At 45.8% G+C, this 16,136-nt stretch overlaps 1 protein-coding gene across 1 annotated transcript; it reads right to left on the bottom strand.

Moving 5' to 3' along the window:
* Positions 1-552: 552 nt before the first annotated feature.
* Positions 553-15,471, bottom strand: LOC103862125. The gene is made up of 3 exons (XM_033288137.1): positions 15,347-15,471; positions 11,359-11,616; positions 553-2,210 (listed from the first exon to the last, which is right to left on the bottom strand). Exon 3 carries the CDS (start codon positions 2,041-2,043, stop codon positions 937-939), a length of 1,107 nt encoding a protein of 368 aa, XP_033144028.1. The 5' UTR covers positions 2,044-2,210; positions 11,359-11,616; positions 15,347-15,471; the 3' UTR covers positions 553-936.
* Positions 15,472-16,136: the final 665 nt, after the last annotated feature.

Below are 16,136 nucleotides of genomic sequence, written 5' to 3'. Positions count from 1 at the left end.
CGCTTAACCTATCGTTCTAAAATCTTTAGAAATCAAAATCTACACATTAATATAAATCTAAAACACGTAGAAACCGACTTCTACAGCTTTACTATAAATCTAAAACATGTAGAAATCAAAACCTAAACATTACTATAATTCTAAAAAACCGTAGAAACCGATTTCTACATATTAGTTGTATTCTACGGATAAGAAATCAGTTCCTAAAAATATGGAAACAAAATATTTGGGAATATTCACTTTTATATTTTTTTTAAAAAAAATAAAAAAACGAAAAAGGAACAAAAAAATATAAAAAACGAAAAAAGAATAAAAAATTACAATTTTAAGGGCATTACTGCTATTTTGAAAAAAATTAGTCTAATGGGACATAAAGTAGTATATATTAGTATAAAGGGACATAGTTACCATTTTTTTGCTCTAAAAAAAACAATTTTTCCAACTATTAATTAGAGTTTGATAAAATTAACAAATAACAAGACTAAAAGATTAATACAAGTATACAACTTAAAAAAAAAACTTAATGGAATAATTATATTTAATTTGTTAGGAAACAAATAGTTATTTATTTTCACTCTTCTTTTTTCACATAATGGGATTTTTAGTCTTGTAATAAAAGTGATTGCGTCACATTATATAAGTTTTTTTTCTTAACAATGGAGATACTTTCATAGGGGAGGAGAAGAGAAGAAACAAAAGCTAGTGAGTGAATCCCACCATGAAGACATAAAGAAGCTTGTTTTTTTTTTTTTTTGATCAATCATAAAGAAGCATTCTCTTTCATTTTTTAACAAAAGAAGTTGGTTCAGTTCAAGAAACAGAACGGTTTAAAGAGAAAACATAACTAGAGCCAAAAGGTTACAGATTCACTACGTCATGTAACATCAAAAGCCATCACCAGTGGCACTCTACATATATATACTAGACTTGGTTCCCTCATTCTAATATGATGGGCTGATTTTTTGTAGACCCTTCTTGAGTTTCAGCCGTTGGAGCTTTGTCACATTCCTTACTTTGTATCCTCGTGTCCACCACCTCCTCAAGAACAGGATCATAGCCTTGTGCAGCAGCAGGGTCTAGCTTGAAAGAACCAGGTGAAACTTTATGAGAAAACCTCTGCATTTCCCCCGGACAGATGATCTTGATGAGTCCATGCTGCTCAACACGGTTTAAAACCGACTCAAATCCTTCAACTCTCCCCATATATGCCACTGAAATGCCTTGTTGATCGTCAAACTCGGTGATAATTTCCACAAGGTCGTACCTATAAGGAGGCTCGTGGAGATCAGATTGACTCTTCCAGCTTATATCCCAATCTTTGAAAAGAGCCCATGTTTCTCCCTTTCTTGGGTTCACTATGACACTCTTGTCACATTTGATGTTGTCCATCTCATGAGCAAACAACAGGTGGCTTCTGATCTCTGTATCTCCATATTCAAATCTCCCACAAGCACTGGAAAGAATTGATTTCTCTTCCTTTGTAGTTTCCACATGTTCAAGTAATGTCACCTGCAGACTAAACTGAGAGCTAAAGATTCTCCTGATCTGAGCATAAATCCTTGGCATGTCATCTCTAGGGTCATGTAAAGCCCATACTTGATCTACAGCAAAAGAGCTCATTGACTTGCCAAAACCATTAAACTTTGTATCAGGACAAGTTAACGGTTTAGGATCTTTGCAGACAATGCCTCCAATGTCTCCATCCTTTGAAGCACAACCCAAATCTGCTTCCTCAGGTTTATGTTTTTTAGCTGGAGTAAGAGAACCAGCATCATTATCTTGCTCAACCGCATGGTTGGATCTCTTTCTAGTCTCTGCACTTTGCTTTGATCTTTCTTCTAACTCCATCTGCTTCAGTTGAAGCTCTTTCATCCTTTCTTCTAGTGTCTTCTCCCTAATCTCAAGATCTTTTCTCTTCAGTTCAGTCTCCTCTCTCCATCTGTCAGCTTCTTCTTTCTGTTTCAACTCAAACCTCTCCTCCTTTCTCTTCAACTCAGCATATATCACCTTGATAGCCTCCTCAAGTGAGCTAAGTCTCTCCATCTCCACTCTTTGTTTGACATCAAAACCTTTCTCTGCCTTCTCTAACCCACACAACTTCTCATGGATTGACTCAAAAACCAACTTAGCCTCCTCTTTCTTCCTTTCACACTCACTTGTAACATCTTCAAGCTTCTTTCTCACTGCTACTTCAGTTTGTCTCTCAATCACTGTTGGGGTCAAAAACGGTTACGACGGAATTACCATCCGAAAATCCTCAGAGATCGTATTTCCGAAAGAGTTAGTAAAAGAAGGGATATAATTTTCGTAAAAATAACCTATACGAGGTTATTTCTACGAAGAAGTATTCTTTGGGATTCAAACCAAACGATCGTCCCGCTCGGTCGAGCTCAGCCAAGCTCGGTCGCTACGTAGCGACCGAACGATCGTCCCGCTCGGTCGCTACGTAGCGACCGAGCTCGAGCCAAAGCTCGGTCGCTACGTAGCGACCGAGCGATCGTCCCGCTCGGTCGCTACGTAGCGACCGAGCTCGAGCCAAAGCTCGGTCGCTACGTAGCGACCGAGCGATCGTCCCGCTCGGTCGCTACGTAGCGACCGAGCTCAGCCAAGCTCGGTCGCTACGTAGCGACCGAGCGATCGTCCCGCTCGGTCGCTACGTAACGACCGAGCTCGAGGCAAAGCTCGGTCGCTACGTAGCGACCGAGCGATCGTCCCGCTCGGTCGCTACGTAGCGACCGAGCTCGAGCCGAAGCTCGGTCGCTACGTAGCGACCGAGCGATCGTCCCGCTCGGTCGCTACGTAGCGACCGAGCGATCGTCCCGCTCGGTCGCTACGTAGCGACCGAGCTCAAGCCGAAGCTCGGTCGCTAGAGCACTCGTTTCGCTCGGTCGCTACATAGCGACCGGGCTCGAGCCAAAGATCGGTCGCTGTATAGCGATTGAACCTTTCCGAACATCGATACGACACCAGTCCTTGCATTCTCGTCAAACCTTCGAATGCTATCTCCCGAAGACCGTAGCAAGCTCAGTCTATGTTTCCCGCTATTCTAATTCATCGATCAAACTTCGCGGATTAGAAACCGCGGAAAACTCGTGGTAAACGTGTCGAGTCGGAAGACGGCCCAAAGGGACCTAAAACACGACTCGAGGCCCATCCTACGATTTTTCCTAACCAAAAGCCCGTGAACCACAGCATGGTTCACGCTTGGCCCGCGAGGAAGGATAAATGTCAAGTTTCCGCGGATAAATACGGAAGTTTTGAAGATAATTGTGAAGATCGGGAAAAATGGAATATCTCCATTTTTATGCTATGACGGCTTAAGGGCAGAAGAGTAAAAGCGTAAACCGACCTTGGAGCTAGTATATAAGGAGTCCTAGGCGAGGAGCAGGAGGAGGAACTTTTCAGAGCAAACTTAGCACTTAGAGCGATTTAGGCAACTTTCCGTTTTTGTTATTTCGAGCTGCGACTCAATTAGGTTTAGCCGTCTTAGGGTTGCTAGAACTAGGAATCTCGCCGACAGCTCTCGAGCCCAGGCTTATACCTTGTTGTAACGCTCATACGCAGATTCGGAATAAGATCTACTTTGCTCTCTTTTCGATTTCTTATTTTTATCGTTGTTATTCTCGTGTTCTGATTGCTTGACGTGTGGTAATTAACAGATATCCGGGTCCTCTGGGAAACTAGGGTTTTCTTAGTTTCCTTATTTAAACGGAAATCGACAGTGCGAATTTCGGTTCCCACAGTTTGGCGCTAGAAGGAGGGGGACTTACGGATCAATCTAACCCGCAAAAGCCACACACAGTCAGACATGTCAACCAACGACGCGGATAACGTGCAAACTCCCCTTAACGGAGGCAGCGGCACCGATCTCCACACTCCGGTAGCGGACGTATCTGCGGCCAACGCGCAAGCCAACGCCGCGACTCTCGAGGAGTTTAAAAAGATGTTCGCCACCTATGAAAAAAGGTCGGAAGAACAGGATAAGCTCGTGAATACCTTGACCAAACAGGTTGAAACCTTAACGGCAAGGACCCAAGCTATCCGTCCCCGCGGAACCACCAAAATCCGCGGGAAGAGGCTCGATTTCGCCACCCCACTCGATAGGGCAGGAGTCGCGCGGGAACGACCTTCCGGTCAAAACCCCAGCGAGAAGTCTCCCATCGAGAAGGGGAACGCTGAAAGTCTTCCGCTCCCTGCAAAGGACTCGGAAGCCGAACACATTGACCTGGATCCTAGCGATATCTCCGCCGACAGCGACGAGGATGTCGACAGACATCCAAGAAGGACCAGAAGCCGATCCGCTCGGGAAGGCTCCCCGTTCGAAAAACCAATGACGGAAGAAGAAGAAGTCGCCTATTGGAACGAACAAGAGGAGTTGGCCGAAAGGCAAACCGAGCTCACTCGCAGTAAGCACCGACAAGCTCGGAAATCCACTGACGAGACATCGGATATCCGCGATCTTCGCGACTACATCACCAAGACTGCGGCAGAAGTGAGAGCCGTAAAGTCTCAAATCCATCATGCTACTAGTGCTGCCCCCGAGATCGATCGACTGCTGGAAGGAGCTCGAAAGACCCCCTTTACCAGTCGCATTTCGGACATGAGGGTGTCCGATCCGGGAAAGATCAAAGTGCCAAAGTACGATGGTACGGCCGATCCAAAAGCGCACCTTCAGGCTTTCCACATCGCGATGGGAAGAGCAAGACTGAAGGACGGCGAAAAGGATGCCGGCTATTGCCGCCTGTTCGTCGAAAATCTTGAAGGAGCAGCGCTCGAATGGTTCGCACGCCTTCGTCGCAACACCATCGGGAGTTTTCGACAGCTCGCTTCGGAATTCCTCAAACAGTACTCTGTATTCATAGACAGGGAAACCTCCGATGTTGATCTCTGGAGTCTCTCCCAGAGGGAAGACGAACCCCTCCGCGAGTTTATCAGCCGGTTCAAACTGATAATGTCCAGGGTCAGCGGGATAAGCGACAAAGTGGCCATCGACGCGCTGAGAAAGACGCTCTGGTACAAGTCGAAATTCAGAAAATGGATAACTCTCGACAAACCGCGAACGATCCAGGACGCCCTCCACAAAGCAACAGACTATATCATAGTGGAGGAAGAAACTAAAGTCTTATCGCAAAAACATAAGCCGGCAAGACCATCCTCGAAAGACGCAGATCCGAAGGGGAAAAAGAAGAACTCTCGTAACGACAAGTACGTCCATCACGAGGGGGAAGATCTCCAAGGGGCGCATAACTATGCGATCAGTTCGGATCAAGGCCGGACCACGGGCAACACATGGACTCGCAATCAAGGGTATGACGAGAACACCTTCTGCGAGTTCCACCAATCCCGAGGACACTCCACGACTAATTGCAAAGTCTTAGGAGCAAGACTGGCCGCGAAGCTGCTCGCTGGAGAGCTTTCGGAAGTAACTAGCGTCAAGGATCTCATCCTCGATTCTGATCGGCCTCCAAAGACGGACAGAAATCCGCCCGCCGAAAAATCTCCTCAACGAAACCAACCTGGGGATAAACGCGGTAGGAGGCCGGATGACAAAGGGAACGATAACAATCGTCGCAGAGTCAATATGATCATCGGAGGATCTCAATACTGCGGCGATACCGTGTCAGCCATCAAGGCTTACCAACGGAAGGCAGAATCAAGCGCAAAATGGCCTACATGGTCTCCTCCTCGAGACGGCCAAAATTGCTCGATCACCTTCACGGAGGAAGAAGCCGGCGGTATCGACCAACCTCACTGCGACCCGCTCGTCATAGATCTCGTCATACGAGATTTAGAAGTCGGAAGGGTACTCGTCGATACGGGAAGCACGGTCAACGTAATCTTCCGCGACACTCTCAATCGGATGAATATCGAACTCGGAGAGGTGATTCCGACGCCAAAACCACTCACGGGTTTTTCAGGCGAAGTGTCGATGACTCTCGGGTCAATCCAATTGCCAGTCATGGCCAAGGAGATCACGAAAATCGTCGAATTCGCGGTAGTCGACCATCCCGCTATCTACAACGTGATCATGGGAACCCCATGGCTCAACGCCATGCAGGCAGTTCCGTCAACTTACCACCTGGGTCTCAAGTTCCCAACGCCGAACGGAGTCGCGGCCATCTGGGGATGCCAAAAACAGTCGCGACTATGCTTCCTCGCGGAGCATAAGTTAAGACAAATCACGGCTTCTGCAAACGGCAAACGCGCAAAGATAGATCGATCTTCGGCCAAAAGCACCCCGCACAAGGACGAAGTAAAATCGTCCGTCAACGCAAACGTGTCGGACGTCGAAGCTCGACATAAATCCAAAGCCCACGCGACAACTCAACCGGAACATCCGGAAAATAGCGTCGACCCAGCCACGATCGACACGGTCAAGGCGGACATCGCAACAGCAACCGCCGAGTAAGAACACTCGCGGCATGAAACAGAACTACGAGATGGCTTGATCCTCGAAAGGGGTACGTAGGCAGCTTGTCAAAAGACGAGTTCAGCTATCCCCCTCTCTAAAAAGGGGGGGGAGTGGGTGCGTATACTCGTATACTCCCACAATCGCCATTATTGTAATCGAGTTTTTAGAAACAAAAAAAACTTTTACAATATACACTGTCTTTTTATCGAAAACGCTTACGCTTCAGTTTACGCTCGTCTGCGGCCTCATCCGGCCCAAAAATCGTAAAGATTATCACCATTCAAACACGCATAATCCTCGAAAATAACTGCGAGACGTCGCAAAAAGTTAAAATTCGAGGACAATGCTAAACAAATTGTCCGAACGCGACCACCAAAAACCTTACACCCCGTTCGTCGATTGGCCCCGACGAACACGCCAGCCGTCTTAAACAAACGCAATCCGATCACTCTTTTGATCTTTAAAAATGTCCATCACAAGGACAAAAGCGCGCTACAACAAAAATCCGAAATTTTGGTTTAGCACTTCCAGTTGATTCTGAGAAGATGCTCGATTCGTACCATACAAGTCATATAAGCCGAGAACATATCGCGGACTTTAAATCGGTGCGAGTCAGGAAGAAATCGCAACAGGAAAAACGATAGCCGGCTAGTCACCGCACAAACCTTAACCGAAAGTAAACCTAGGTCTTGCCCTAAACCCAACGCTCTGGTCTCAAACATCTCAAGGCATGATATCTAAAAGATACGAGATCATAAACCATGCATCTCCGTTCGTGTCTCAATGTTCTCAGAATCGTAAAGACAGATAAATTTTACGAAAATCACGAACGAACCAACTGATTGAACGTCTAATTAGAACTACATACGAGACGACAACTCGTATTTACTTCAACCCTACTCGGGAAAAACTCGAAACGAAACATTTATCGTATAAATAAACCGCATAAAGCGGCAAGGGATTCAAAGCCACCAACGGCCAGTCCCCGAAATACAAATACGGTCATCTTGACCTAAACGAAATCCAAATTCAGAGGGCCATAATCGGCAAAAAACAAGGATAACTAATCCATCCCTCATAATCCAAAGTCGAAGTCCCCGGACAACGAAGCACCAAACGCATCCGCAGGACGATCCACTTCCTCGCCACCGCCGTGAAAATCGATCGGGACCTCCTCGGTATCAGGAGAAACCGGGATGGAATCCCAGAACCCTTGAATCCTCTCGTCGATCGGAGGGATAAGCGCCTCAGCGTGGGCACGGTCACTCATCCCACTCTTCATCAAGCTCATTTCCTCTTCAAACACATAGTCGTCGGCTTGCGTCCTCCAAAGACTTCCGACCGAACCACGGCACTCGCGAAAGTCGCCCACCGAGTTAAAGGCATTCTTAAGATTCCCGTACTCAATCTGGAACTGAGATGCGCGAGTCTTCATCACCTCGACGATCTCTCTTTTGCCTTTCCTCTCCGATCTGCGAACAGCCCGCGCATGATCACGAGTAAGCTGTGCCTCCCGCTCCAGCATCTCGCCTTGTACACGGGCAAGATCCCGTTCCGCTTTCTCCGCCTTGAAACGGTAGACCATGGCTTCTCTATGACCCGCCTCGATGGCCGAGCCCAGCAAGCTCAGGCCCTGCAAAATCAATAGGCGTGTTAACAAATTCATACATGGGATAATCACTTAAAAATTCCCAAGAAAAAAACTAACCCCATTGATGATGCGAGACCCTTCCGCAACGACTCTCGGCCTCGCCGATTCTTTCGTAGGAGGAGGAGCATCGAAACCCGATGGCAGCCCAGTAAAGAAATCATCGAAGTCCGGAATGGGGGCTTCGCTCGAACCGCTTCCGTCGCCGTAAGCAAGGTTCGGATCCCATCCTGGAAGCATAGAGTCATCCATCGAAAACTCTATGTCGCCGAGATCGACGTCTTTTCCCTTCCAAGAGCTCGACTCCGGCGCGGTTGTCGGAGCTTCAACGGGACTCTGGCCGTCGGGTTCGGAATCACTTCCCGTATCCGCGTCCAAAGCTGGACCAGGTTGCACAAATTTCAGCGCCTTCCGAACCCTTCTCGGCGTGAAAGAAGTCCAGAAGAAGGGACCATTCCTGAGAAGATCCCTCACCACGATAATATCCTCAGGGAACGGAGCAAGAGGATTGATGAAGGGACGATTGTTCGGCAACCTCCGGAACAGTGGAATGCAACTCTCTTCGACGGACGCAGCGTCCAAACGAACGAAGAAAAAGAACTTCTTCCACGAGTTGAAGTTCGAAATGAACTTCTTAACCACCGACATAAATTTCCGAGGGACAAACCTATGCTTATCCGTATCCTTGACAAGTTGAAGCCTCAAAAGCGCTTCGTAATGGTCAACGGAAAGGGAAAGGCCATGCTCATAGCTTAGGATCAAGATCCCAATAAGGTGCTGAATGGCAAGGGGTGTCAACTGACTTATCGCAACTTCAAAACGGTCCAACACTCGGACGAGAATTTCGGGTATGGGGAACCAGAGGCGACAACGCACTATGAACACCTCATAACAAGTAAAGTAACCCTCCGGGGGGTTGTTAGCACATTCCCCGCGACAGGGAACCCGGAACTCCACAACATCCGGGATGCGGTAGAACGACCGCATCGTCGCGAGAAACTCGTCAGTGGACCTACTTGCGTCCTTTCCCTCGACTCCGCGATGGACCAGGACCGGGAATGGCTTCTCCTTTGGAGGGATCAACGAGCCGTAATGAGCAACCCACCATGCCTCGTTCTCGGCAGGATGCACCGAGTGAGGCACGAACTCCGTCTTCGGAACGACGAGCTCTTCGTAAGGACTCGCGGACGAAGACCCTTTTTTCGCAATCTTTTTCTTGCTCGACATCTTTATACTTCTCTTAAGAGAATAGAGGAAAAGGGTGGAGAGAAAGATAGAAAGTTTTTGAAAGATCTTAGAGAAAAACAAGAAAGTGAAAAAATTATGGAACAAATTACCTCTCTTCTTATAAGACATGAGGATTTACTATTCAAGCTCGGACTTTCGTATATTAATTCCATCCATCACGCCTAACTTGCCAAACATGCCTAACCGCACGCTAGGATCCCCCATGCATGATCCTAACGGGCTGGGGGGCTAACTGTTGGGGTTAAAAACGGTTACGACGGAATTACCATCCGAAAATCCTCAGAGATCGTATTTCCGAAAGAGTTAGTAAAAGAAGGGATATAATTTTCGTAAAAATAACCTATACGAGGTTATTTCTACGAAGAAGTATTCTTTGGGATTCAAACCAAACGATCGTCCCGCTCGGTCGAGCTCAGCCAAGCTCGGTCGCTACGTAGCGACCGAGCGATCGTCCCGCTCGGTCGCTACGTAGCGACCGAGCTCGAGCCAAAGCTCGGTCGCTACGTAGCGACCGAGCTCAGCCAAGCTCGGTCGCTACGTAGCGACCGAGCGATCGTCCCGCTCGGTCGCTACGTAACGACCGAGCTCGAGCCAAAGCTCGGTCGCTACGTAGCGACCGAGCGATCGTCCCGCTCGGTCGCTACGTAGCGACCGAGCGATCGTCCCGCTCGGTCGCTATGTAGCGACCGAGCTCGAGCCAAAGCTCGGTCGCTACGTAGCGACCGAGCGATCGTCCCGCTCGGTCGCTACGTAGCGACCGAGCTCAAGCCGAAGCTCGGTCGCTACGTAGCGACCGAGCACTCGTTTCGCTCGGTCGCTACATAGCGACCGGGCTCGAGCCAAAGATCGGTCGCTGTATAGCGATTGAACCTTTCCGAACATCGATACGACACCAGTCCTTGCATTCTCGTCAAACCTTCGAATGCTATCTCCCGAAGACCGTAGCAAGCTCAGTCTATGTTTCCCGCTATTCTAATTCATCGATCAAACTTCGCGGATTAGAAACCGCGGAAAACTCGTGGTAAACGTGTCGAGTCGGAAGACGGCCCAAAGGGACCTAAAACACGACTGGAGGCCCATCCTACGATTTTTCCTAACCAAAAGCCCGTGAACCACAGCATGGTTCACGCTTGGCCCGCGAGGAAGGATAAATGTCAAGTTTCCACGGATAAATACGGAAGTTTTGAAGATAATTGTGAAGATCGGGAAAAATGGAATATCTGCATTTTTATGCTATGACGGCTTAAGGGCAGAAGAGTAAAAGCGTAAACCGACCTTGGAGCTAGTATATAAGGAGTCCTAGGCGAGGAGCAGGAGGAGGAACTTTTCAGAGCAAACTTAGCACTTAGAGCGATTTAGGCAACTTTCCGTTTTTGTTATTTCGAGCTGCGACTCAATTAGGTTTAGCCGTCTTAGGGTTGCTAGAACTAGGAATCTCGCCGACAGCTCTCGAGCCCAGGCTTATACCTTGTTGTAACGCTCATACGCAGATTCGGAATAAGATCTACTTTGCTCTCTTTTCGATTTCTTATTTTTATCGTTGTTATTCTCGTGTTCTGATTGCTTGACGTGTGGTAATTAACAGATATCCGGGTCCTCTGGGAAACTAGGGTTTTCTTAGTTTCCTTATTTAAACGGAAATCGACAGTGCGAATTTCGGTTCCCACAATCACCAATCTCAAGAGAGATGCTTCAAGAACCTGAATCATATCAAAGTCCATCTCTTTCTCCTCTGACACTCTTGATTTCTCAGAAACAGACTTCTCAAGCTGTTACAAGTGGTTTAGCATTTCCGGTTCAGGGTTTACTGATGAAAGGATTGGGCCGAGACAGGTTAATGTGGAAGCCCAGAAGTAGAGTTCATCTGTTGAGAAGAACCCAAGTATTATGCTCTGCGTTTTGGCAAGTCACACGGAGAGTGTGAGGCAAAATGCCATGTGCAAAGGCCGTTGGAGATTCCCTTAGCTGGATGCTGTTAGCAGTCAAGTGGATAAGGCTGATGCAGAGTATATAAAGGAAAAGGATACAGAGGGAGAGTAGTACGTTATACCTAAGATTCTAGAAAGTTCTTGAGCGGGTGAGAGAAACACGTGAGATTGGGTGTGAGATCATCTTCTTCTTCGTGTTGGTACTCTTTGTTCATAGAGATAGCTTTCTGGTGAGAGACGTGAGCTTACGAGAGGTGTGAGCTGGGTGAGGGTCTCATACGGGTATTGATTACGTACTACTTGTATCCTGTTTCCACGAGATGTACCAAGTGCTTCGTTAACAGCCTTGGGAACTCTAAATCACCTGTGTCTTTTACTTTCTGCAAAACAAACAAACACATAATCACTTAGGATAAACGAAGATAAAATGAGCTAGATAAGTCAAACTGAACGTGAAATCACTACAAGTGGTATCAGAGCCTGGGTTACTGGTTCAGGGAGTTTCAGATCTGTGGTGATCCAGGAGTTTTCTCGCAAGATCTGATCAGGTTAAGGAATCTCTTCCTGATTAGCTCTGGGTGAGGGTCACTAGTTTCAGATCTGAACATCTGTGGGATTTCTCTGGTTATCTTACTTTGGTTTTCTGGTTATCTGGTATTCTTCGGATTTATCTCTGCGATTGGAGTTTGTGTGTGGGTTTCTGTTTTTTCTGTGATCTCAGGTTCTGATCAAGCTTGTGATTACTGATCATGGAGCCTACTAAGGGAAGGTTTGAGGTGGACAAGTTCGATGGTGAAGGGGATTTTGCTTTGTGGAAACACAAGGTGTTAGCTCAGTTTGAGATTCTTGGGTTAGATTCAGTGCTACAACCGGAGGAAGTTGACATCAAAGGCAAGGGTATTGCTGATGATGATTCCGGTGTGAAGCCTATGGTGGATCCCAAGAGACTCGAGAAGGACAGAAGAGTTAGAAATCTCTTGAGCATGAGTCTAAGTGACTTGGTGCTGCGAAAGGTCATTAAGGCAAAAACTGCTCTAGAGATGTGGACTGCACTGGAGTCTACGTACCAAATCAAGTCTTTGCCAAATAGGTTCTATCTAAAGCAACGTTTCTACAGCTATAAGATGGATGAAGATAAGAATCTTGATAAGAACTTGGATGTCTTTACCAAGTTGGTGTCAGATTTGGGGAGTCTTGATGTTGAGTTAAGCGAAGAAGATCAGGCGGTCATTCTTCTGAACAGTCTACCTAAGAGGTTTGAGCCTTTGGTGCATACTTTGAAGTATGGTAGAGGACAAGATACCATTTCATTAAAGGAGATCACGAGATCTGCTTACTCGATTGAGTTAGACATGAAAGCGAAAGGAAATCTCGTTGGATCATCTAATAATGAAGGTCTCTACTTTCAAGCAAGAGGCAGATCCGAGAAGAAGACTACTTCTAAAGGAAAGCAGAGCAGTCGGAGCAAGTCTAGGCCAAAAGGAAAAAGAACCTGTTGGATATGTGGAGCAGAAGGCCATTTCAAGAGGGAATGTCCGAAGAGATCTCAACACCACAACCCTATAAAAGCTGAAGCCAGCATTGGAAAAGCTCAGGACAGTGAGCCAGTGATGTTAACAGCTTCAGACAAAGCAAATAGAGAAGGGTGGGTGTTAGATTCTGGTTGCTCATATCATATGACATACAAAAGGGATCTTATGTTTGATGTAGAAGAAATTGATGGCGGAAAGATACTGATGGGAAATGACACATTTTGTGAAGTCACTGCTGTTGGGAAAGTTAAACTTCTAAATCATAACAAGATCGTGGTAGTTCTAACAGATGTAAGGTTTTCTGCTACTGCTAGAAGAAATCTTATCTCTCTGGGTCAGTTAGAGTCACATGGATGCTGGTTCCAATCCAAGAACTACAGGCTAAACGTGTTTAAGGAAAATAAAGAAGTTTTGGCTGCTGACTACATTGACACTCTGTATTTCCTTGATGGAATTGTAGTCAAAGGAGAAATGAACTCAGCTGAAGATGTTCTGGATATGACTACTCTATGGCACAGTCGTCTGGGTCACATGAGTGTCAAAGGGATGCAGTGTTTGGTGAAAGCTGGTTTTCTGAAAGATTTTGAAGTTGCAGATAAACAAGAGTGTGAACATTGTGTTCTTGGAAAGTTTCACAGGATATCTTTCAAGAAAGGAAAACACGATTCAGAGGAACAACTCGCCTACGTGCATTCTGATTTGTGGGGTTCTCCAAATGTAACACCTAGTTTATCCAAATGTCACTACTACATATCATTTGTAGATGACTACTCCAGAAAGGTTTGGATTTATTTCCTGAAAACCAAGGATGAAGCTTTGTCTAAGTTTGTTGAGTGGTTGGCACTAGTGGAGAACCAAAGTGGAAAGAATCTTAAAGCTTTGAGGACTGACAATGGGTTAGAGTACTGTAACAAGCTGTTTGATGATTTCTGCAAGAAGAAAGGAATTCTAAGACACAAAACCTGTCCTTATACTCCCCAACAAAACGGGGTTGCTGAGAGACTTAACCGATCTATACTGGAGAAGGTTAGGAGTCTATTAAGTGAGACAGGTCTTGGTGAAGAGTTCTGGGCTGAAACGTCTTCCACGGTGGTCTATATGATTAACAGAACGCCCTCTATACCTCTAGAGTTAAAGGTTCCAGAAGAAGTTTGGACAGGGAGAGCCCCGGCTTATGATCACATGAGAAGATTTGGATGTTTGGTTTATTATCATGTGGATCAAGGGAAGTTGAAACCTAGAGCTAAGAAGGGAGTATTTTTGGGTTATCCCCAAGGTGTTAAAGGTTATAGAATATGGAGCTGTGAAGACAAAAAGATTATAATAAGCAGAAATGTCTTGTTTCATGAAAACGTTCTCTACAAAGACATTGATACTGTTTCTGAAATGTCTACAGGCTCTAAAATTCTTCCTAAGTCGGGAAATCGAGTTACATTCCTGCTTCCTTCGGATGATAAGTATGAGCATCAGACTGAGTCTTCATCTTCAGGTGGAGTAGTCTTAGAAGATGTTGATATCAGTGAAACTGAAAGTGAAGCAGAGAAAGTGGATTTGTCTGATAATCTACAAGATTATGTCCTAGCAAGAGATAGGCAAAGACGAATCATCAGGGCTCCTAGTCGTTTTGACGATTCTGATGTGGCTGCTTATGCTCTTGTTATGGCTGATATGATAGAGGAAGATGAACCTCTAACATATGGAGAAGCTATTCGAGGAAAGAATGGAAAGAAGTGGAGATCAGCCTCTGATGAAGAGATGGATTCATTGGAAAGAAATCAAACTTGGGTTTTGATTGATCGTCCAGAAGGAGAAAGGACCATTGGCTGTAAATGGATTTATAAAATAAAACCTGGAGTTCCTGGAGGAGAAGACCGAAGATTTAAAGGAAGAGTTGTGGCTAAGGGATATTCTCAGATAGAGGGTGTTGATTATAACGAAGTCTTCTCCCCTGTGGTCAAGCATGTTACCATTCGACTTCTACTATCTCTGGTGGTGAATCAAGATATGGAACTCGAGCAGTTGGATGTTAAAACAGCATTTCTACACGGAAATTTGGAAGAAAAGATTCTAATGGAACAGCCTGAGGGTTATAAGAAAGGAAACAAGGTTTGCTTATTGAAACGATCTATCTACGGCCTGAAGCAATCTCCTAGGCAGTGGAATCTGCGTTTTGATACTTTCATGAAGTCTCAAGGTTTCCAAAGAAGTCTATATGATTCGTGTGCATATTTCAAGAGCTACGAAGGTGGTAATATGGTTTATCTATTGCTTTATGTGGACGACATGTTGGTGGCAGCTAAAGATCTTAAGGAAGTTCAGAAGCTTAAAGAACTTTTGAGCTGTGAGTTTGAAATGAAAGATCTAGGCCCGGCTAAGAGGATTCTTGGAATGGATATTTCTCGTGATAGAAAATGTGGAATTCTTACACTATCCCAAGGCATCTATTTAAACAAAGTTCTCAGGAATTTCATGATGGAAGATTCGAAATCAGTGTCTACTCCTATGGGAAGTCATTTCAAGTTATCTAGCACTAAGGTGGAGCTACGTTCTGAAGCTCAAAGCATGATGGAAAGTGTACCTTATTCTAACGCAGTTGGGAGTCTCATGTACGCTATGATTGGGAGTCGTCCGGATATTGCTTATGCAGTGGGACTCGTTAGTCGCTTCATGAGCTCTCCTGATACAGAGCATTGGAATGCTGTTAAATGGTTAATGAGATACATTAAGGGAACTACTGATATGAAGTTGACATTCAAAAGGGAAGAGAAGTTTGAAGTCAAGGGCTATTGTGATAGCGACTATGCATCTGACCTTGATCGAAGACGGTCGATCACTGGATATGTGTTCCAAGTAGGTGGGAACACTGTGAGCTGGCGTTCGGGACTTCAACACATTGTAGCTCTGTCTACAACTGAAGCCGAATATATGGCGTTAGTAGAAGCTACAAAAGAAGCTCTGTGGTTAAAAGGTATTACCTCTGAGTTTGGAATTGAACAGAAGCAAGCGGAGATCTTCTGTGATTCACAAAGTGCGCTATGTTTAGCTCGAAAGAGCGTCTTTCACGAAAGGACGAAACATATAGACGTGCGTCTCCACTTCATCAGAGATGTTGTTGCTGACGGATCGGTTGTGGTGTCTAAGATTGGTACTTTGGAGAATCCAGCTGATATTCTCACAAAGAGTGTACCAGTTGCAAAGTTTGAAACAGGACGGAGTCGTTTGAGGGTTCTCAACGACTCTAGCTAGATTGAATCTGAATCTAGTCTTTCTCTCAGACAAGGTAAATTGTCGGTGAAAGAGAAAGGTAATCCGAAGAAGTGAGTTTCGGGTTTGGTCGGAAATGAAAACCAAGGTGGAGATTTGTTACA

The sequence above is a fragment of the Brassica rapa genome, chromosome A03 (genome assembly GCF_000309985.2).
Source record: "Brassica rapa cultivar Chiifu-401-42 chromosome A03, CAAS_Brap_v3.01, whole genome shotgun sequence".
In the NCBI taxonomy this organism is placed as follows: Eukaryota; Viridiplantae; Streptophyta; class Magnoliopsida; order Brassicales; family Brassicaceae; genus Brassica; species Brassica rapa.
Note: the sequence above shows the minus strand (reverse complement) of the source record. Positions and strands in the feature narration are given on the sequence as shown.